Consider the following 7,500-nt stretch of genomic DNA (forward strand, 5'->3'; position numbering starts at 1 on the left):
GAGGGAGGGAGGCATGCCATCTACTGTGACAGTAGGAGGATGGATAGAGTGATAGGAAAAGAGAAAGAGAGACAAAGATAAAAACTAAAAATGGGGTCAGACCGGAGTCTGTTTCTCCTCACATGCTTCCAGAGATTTCCGCATAACTATTTATCAGCTCTCCCATTCCTTCACACACACACACACACACACACACGCGCAAACACACACGCACACACACACACACACACACACAGACAGCGATCTATCAGTCAGCCCAGAGATCCCTGAGCCCACGTCCCCTCTCATTAGTCAGCTCTGGGATATACTCCCCTCTCATTGGTCAGCTTTGGGATATACTCCCCTCTCATTGGTCAGCTCTGGGATATACTCCCCTCTCATTGGTCAGCTTTGGGATATACTCCCCTCTCATTGGTCAGCTTTGGGATACACTGTCCTCTCATTGGTCAGCTCTGGGATATACTGCCCTCTCATTGGTCATTAATGGATATACTGTCCTCTCATTGGTCAGCTCTTGGATATACTGTCCTCTCATTGGTCATTAACGGATGATTTGAGCGACTACCAGAGTATATGACTGAAACACATAGTCATCAAGGCCTCCTGCACTGATGGTGTGACACAACACTGTCTACACCTTGTGTGTGTGTGTGTGTGTGTGTGTGTGTGTGTGTGTGTTCCTATTTAGTGACATCAGAAATTAATTTCACTTGCAGGATCCATTTTGTATGTAGGGAGTCTAAGAGTGGGCGTAGCCAGGGGCCATTTTGACTATTCAGTCAGTTGTTATGGAGACACCGGCAAATAGCCAGGGGCCACTGGAGATGTCAATCATTCTCCTGGAGAGTGACATCTGTGCGTGTGTGAGGGAGGCATATCTGTTAAACTGACAGGTGTGTGTGTGTGTGTGTGTGTGTGTGTGTGTGTGTGTGTGTGTGTGTGTGTGTGTGTGTGTGTGTGTGTGACAGTAATATCTTGAATAGGAGCTTTGGTCAGGAGCCAAACCAGGGGAGTGACTGTGAGTGAAGTCAGAACAGCAGGACAGAGTGGGTAAGCAGGCTTCTGCAGAAAGTTACAGCACACACACACACACACACACACACACACACACACAGACACGCACGCACAAACACACACACACAGGCCTGGGAGCTCCACAGAACTCCAGAGTGTGTGCGTGTGTGTGGATGTGTGTGTGCGTGCATGTGTGTATATGTGTGTGTGTGTGTGTGTGTGTGTGTGTGTGTGCTTGTGCGTGCGTGTGTGCGTTTGCGTGCGAGTGTGTGTGTGTGTATGAGACTCTGAGAGCTCAGTCCAGCAGGAGTCTCACTACTGGGGCCAGCATTCCTCACACTCTCGCTCTAGTGGGCAGCCAACACACACACACACACACACACACACACACACACACACACACTGATGTATCCACATAAACATATGCTCCAATGGGTTGCTAACACACACAGAGGCCAAAAGCACGCACACACACACATGCATACACACACACACACACACGCACACACCATGCTTAACAGGGTGTCTCTACATATGACTGCAGCCAGCTCCTTTGAAATGTACATAAAAAGAACATATGTATTGTATATATACACACACAGGTACAATTTAAAGGCCTCTCTCTCTCACACACACACACACACACACACTGGTACACTTTAAATGCCCCTCTCTCTCACACACACACACACACACACACACACACACACACACACACACACACACACACACACACACACACACACACACCCACTACTAAATGAGGAAGTGAAAGAGCCCTGGGGCTATTCCTCCACTCTTTAAACACCTCAGAGGTCAACTACACACACACACTCACACACACACACTCTACTGCCCTCCCCAAATCTGCCCCCCCCCCCCCCCCCCCCAAATGTCTCAGTGTCTTCTGCCTTCTCTGCAGCAGCTGGATATGAACTATAAACACTCACATACACTCACATACACTCACACACACACACACACACACACACACACACACACACACACACACACACACACACACACACACACACACCAGAAAGACAGCTGATGCCCAATAGAGACGCACCACACCAGAAAGGCAGCTGATGCCAACTAGACACACACACACACACACACACACACCAGAGAGAGAACTTCCAAAGACCAGAGACCATCTGGAGACCAGACCACCTGAAGGTTGCCTGATACACACATGCCCACATGCTCTGAAAACAATGCACATTTCCCACACAGACACAGATAGAGAAAGAGTCAGTCACACACACATAGAGTCAGACACACAGACAGACAGAGTAAGTCACACACACACACACACACACACACACACACACACACAGAGTCAGTCACACTCTCACCCACACCCACACACACACCCACACACACACACACACACACACACACACACAGAGTTTTCCTGCAGTTTGCTGTTCCCAGACCAGTGTGGTGTGTGGGGGGTGGGAAGCCGAGAGTAATGTGCCATTCTGGTTGGTTAGCCTGATAAAGAGCGTGACGTCCTGATTGGGTATCCTGATAAGGAGTCAGTCCCCTTGTTCCCATAATTCCTCCTCATTTGACTGTTAAATCAGGTGGTGGTGTGGGCCCTGTGACCTCCCCCACACACACACACACACACACACACACACACACACACACACACACACGTCATACAACACACACACACTTCATACAACACACACGCATACCTCATACAGTACCAACCACACCACGCACAGATCATCAGAGAGTGACGTTGGAGAGATTCCAGGGACTCTTTTTTGGAAGGAGTGAGTGTTTCCATAAGAGTGTGTGTGAGTGTGAGTGCGTGTGCATGTGTGTGTGTGTGTGTGTTTGTATGTGCGTGTGTGTGTGTGTTTGTATGTGCGTGTGTGTGTGTGTGTATGGTACGTGTGCATGTGTGTATGTGTGTGTGTATGTGTGTTTGTGGTACGTGTGTGTGTGTTTGTGAGCGTGTGGTACGTGTGTATGTGTGTGTGTGTGGTACATGCGTGTGTGTGTGTGTGCGCATGTGTGTATGTGCGTGTGTATGTGTGTGCATGTGTGTATGGTAAGTGTGTATGTGTGTGTGTGTGGTATGTGTGTGTTTTGTGGGACGTGTGTATGGCTGTGTGTGTATGGGTGTGTGTGTGTGTGTGTGTGTGTGTGTGTGTGCGTGTGTGTGTGTGTGTGCGTGTGTGTGTGTGTATGGGTGTGTGTGTGTGTGTGTGTATGGGTGTGTGTGTGTGTGTGTGTGTGTGTGTGTGTGTGTGTGTGTGTGTGTGTGTGTGTGTGTGTGTGTGTGCGTGCGTGCGTGCGTGCGTGTGTGTACCTGAGGAGATTCTCTGCTCCGGCTCTCATTCTCATCTGTTTGATGATCTGCTGGTTGAGGGTGGCTCTCTGATTCTGCAGCTTACTGCGGCCGGTCTGAGCCAGTGGGTTGCAGCCCTGTACACACACACACACACACACAAAATAAAAACATCAGAAATGTGATTATAGTGCGTGTTGAAGGGACTCACTGTCACCACATTTGCAAGGAGATGTCAACACACACGCACACACACACACACCTCACCGTTTACTAGACCATCTAAACGAGTGTCATGTTCTCTAGACGATCTAAGCGAGTCATGTTCTCTAGACGATCTAAAGGCTTCTCTGGACGGTCTAAACCAGGGGTCTCAAACTCAAATTACCCGGGGGCCGATGAGCGTCCAGTCTGGTCATTGGGGGGACAGATTTTTTTGATCTGTCGGCTTGCCTATCACAATACTGTAGATACCACTTTTGAGTTGGCAAATATACCATGTGTGATCAGTGGTACAATGGTAAGTGTTGTTGAATAACTAGTAGCTGACCTGAGTTTCAATTCCGGGGCAATGCAAGATGCTCTTTGGATAAAAGTGTTTGTTAAAGTTGCTCTTTAGGATCACTTTGTCCCATTGATAGCCCATGACTTACATATACAGCAGTAATAGTGGGATAATGTCTTCATCGACAACTATATCTATATTTGTCCTTCATACTACATTTCAAAGCAAATGCTGTACTGCACCACTTTTGTAGCGTTGTTAACAAGCCTGCAAACAAACAAAACAAAGCAGAAAACTGAATAAAGTTTCAGCAAAAATCTGAATCATTTTATTTTATAAAATATTATTATTGTATTGTATTATTATTGTATTGTATTATTCCTCTGAGTGACTTCAATGACAGACCAGCATGCTCCATTGCGTCACACAGTTGGTCAAATACATCCTTGGCTGTGGTACTGCTTTGCATTGTTTTTACACAAAGTAATTCCGCTGTCACTTCAAACTGGTTGTTAACACCGCGGAAAAAAAATCACGAGCTAAGTATTATCATTTCTCAGTACTCTCGTCCAGAGCCACAGAATACGCACTGAAACTTTTGCCTTTGACAGATTTATTTTCTGATAATCCCGTTTATTATTCGGTTACTTGTCAAAACGATAGAAGACATTCTTCCAAAATACCTATTTTGAATGATTTCTTTGCCATTTCGTGACTTCCGCTAAGAAAAAATAGTTCTTCACGCAGATAGATCTTTAAAGTTCCAGGTGTTGCGTAGCAACGCATTACTTGCTGACTCCATTACGTTAAATGATTGGACTACTTGCGGAATGATATGAAAGACGTGAATAAGAAGCACAAAACCCGTTGCCAATGACAGTGGGAAATGTTGGGGTGGCCCATTCAAATCAATGGAACTTTCTGCAAAATTCTGAGGAGCCGGCGGGCCGGATAAAATCGCGTGTCGGGCCGGATTTGGCCCGGGGGCCGGAGTTTGAGACCCCTGGTCTAAACACATCATCTTTTTCTAGACCATCTGAAGTGTTGTGTTGAGACGTGTTCTCTCCACCTGAAGGATCTCTATCTGAGGATCTGAAGCTCTACAAGCTCCATGGACTGGAAGGGCTCTGAACTCCGCCAACTCCGATTGAAGTGGACTTTCTGCCCTGACCTGATGTGGCCCTGATGTGGCCCCGGTCTGGTCCTGACGTGGCCCTGGTACGGCCCTGGTGTACTAACAGGGCTTCTCAGGTCAGGATTACATAACCGGGGCTCTGTAAGGTCGCCTAAAAACAGGACCCAGTCTGTGAAACACCAGACTCCGCCCACCTCAAAACTCTCGAGCCGACACAAACACAAACACAATACAAACACACAAACACACAAACAAACCCAGGGTTACCTAACAGTGCAGGCCATTCTGGGCCCCAGAACACTGGCCAGCCAATCAGAGCCTGGTGTAGCTGAGCAGAACGCTACACTCATTAGTGCCCATGCATGTAGAATGGAGCACCACAAAGGCTTCTGGGTAAAGGCCAACGGATGCCTCTAACGAGGCCTGCTAATGGGGGACAGCCACAGAACAATTCTGCCAATTCTGAGTGTTGTCAATGACGACGGAGCGTGCTCAGTGCACACATCTGTAGTGTAGGACATGGACTGTACTCCATGCAGAGAGACAGACAGGCAGACAGACAGACTGACAAATGTGTGTGTGTGTGTGTGTGTTTGTTGCGGGCTCATGGATTTGGACCTGTCCTCACGGCAGCTTGTGATGTGTTGATGTCTAAGACTTGTCCCTGAGTGTGTGCGTGTGTTTGTGAGTGTATGTATGTGTGTGTGGTTGTGTGTGTGTGTTGATTGCTAGGCCTGTTCCTGAGTGTGTGTGTGTGTGTGTGTGTTAATTGCTAGGCCTGTTCCTGAGTGTGTGTATGTGTTGATGACAAGGCACTTCATGCATGTCTGTTTCTATGTGTGTGAGCTGCTATCTGTGAGTTTCCACGAGTGTGAGAAACACCCTTCTATCTGTGTGTGTGTGTGTGTGTGAGACTGTGTGTGTGTATTCTCTACAGCTTTACTCCACAGGCCTACTACACGTAGGCTCTGAGGCAGGACACACTACATGGAGGAGATTTGTATTTGTGTCTTTGACAGCACAGCACAGCACAGCACTGCACACACACACACACACACACACACACACACACACTCTATGTCAATGAACCGTTCAACCACTGTCTGATGGGAGGAGAAAGAAATCAGAAGAAACATGTAGCTTCTACTCTCTCTCTCCACTCAACTCTCTCATTCTCTTTCTCTCCTTTTTCCACTCCATTCTCTCCTTCTCTCTTCTCTCCACTCTCTCATTCTCTTTCTCTCCTTCTCTCTTCTCTCCCTCTCTATTGGGCAAGGCTGGCCCTTTGGAGGAGCAAGAAGAGTGAGATATGGGAGTGGGGCTCAGCTGCTCTTGTGGAGGGGTTTAGGGGGATGGTGGCCGGTGGAGCTCAAACTGAACAGGCTGCCTACAAATAGGTCAGTGATACTGGGGGGGGGGGGGGGGGGGGGGGGGGGGGGGGGGGTGTTGTGTGAGGCTGGTGAGGAAGGGGGAGTAGTTTTAAAGCAGTAGTCGATGGATGTGTTAAGTGTGTGTGTATGTGTGTGTGTGTATGTGTGTGTCTGAGGCAGGTGAGGCTGGGTGAGTAGTTTTTAAGACATGCAATGGTCTGGAACATAGGCTGTCCTACTGTTTTAATCTGAGGATGTGATACATGTGGATCTCATAGGTTTGCAGTCATGTAAAGATTTGAATTTTGGTTAATTAAAGGAGTGTTAAACTTTTCTCTCTCGCTCTCCCTTTCTCCTCCTCCTCCTCCTCCTCCCCCTCACAACACACACCTTCATCACCAAACCCAGAAACTCAACCCATCAGGAAAAACATCCGGGGACATCGCTCCTGAATGACACACACATTTCACCTCTGCTATGCTGCCTTACAAGTTTCACCACTAAGAGTCTGCTTCAGTAAACATACACACACAGAGACAGACAGACACACACACACACATTTCCTCAACAACACACATGATAATTAAACCTCAGTAGTATACACCATGTCACCCCAACAGCATATAACACACACCTTCAGCTGCCAAATACTTATGTGTGTGTGTGTGTGTGTACACCTTCCACACCCTCTATTCATGAACACCACACAACAAACAATTTTACACACTCTCCAGACACTGCTTTGATCATAGTTTTTCTACAAGCTAAAATCCAAAGTCCATAGTTTCACACATATTTATTTTATCGTGAAGTACGTGTCCTCACAGACCAGGTGTACAAATATTAGATTTCCACAGAAAGTCCCACCGCTGCCCTACACGGGACACGGCGCCCAGCACCCACACCAGCGCTGCTTCTAGAAGTGTCCTTACACTGTAAACCCTGTGAATAATAAACACGTGACTAACTAAACGTCTCCTTTAGGTCTGTCTTCATCACCGAGGGACTGAATGACATTGACCAGCGAGCTGATTCTTCTGGAATTCGGTGGTGGGGGCGCATTCACAAGCCCGAGATCTAGACGTCCGCCCACTCCCCGGAGCGGCCCTGTGCCATGGCAACCGTAGGCTCGCGTCTGCTTGCCCTGAAACTTATCTGGCGCCCTACC

General features: G+C 47.8%; 1 protein-coding gene across 2 annotated transcripts in view; it reads right to left on the reverse strand.

The window, feature by feature from the left end:
- Nucleotides 1–7,500, reverse strand: part of rhpn2 (rhophilin, Rho GTPase binding protein 2) — a 24,071-nt gene that overhangs the window by 15,523 nt on the left and 1,048 nt on the right. For both annotated transcript variants that reach the window (XM_031587511.2, XM_031587510.2), the window contains exon 2: nucleotides 3,344–3,459. In XM_031587511.2, coding sequence (XP_031443371.1) covers nucleotides 3,344–3,459 — 116 coding nt within the window. The remainder of the gene's footprint in view (nucleotides 1–3,343; nucleotides 3,460–7,500) is intronic.

Source organism: Clupea harengus, chromosome 20, assembly GCF_900700415.2.
Source record: "Clupea harengus chromosome 20, Ch_v2.0.2, whole genome shotgun sequence".
In the NCBI taxonomy this organism is placed as follows: Eukaryota; Metazoa; Chordata; class Actinopteri; order Clupeiformes; family Clupeidae; genus Clupea; species Clupea harengus.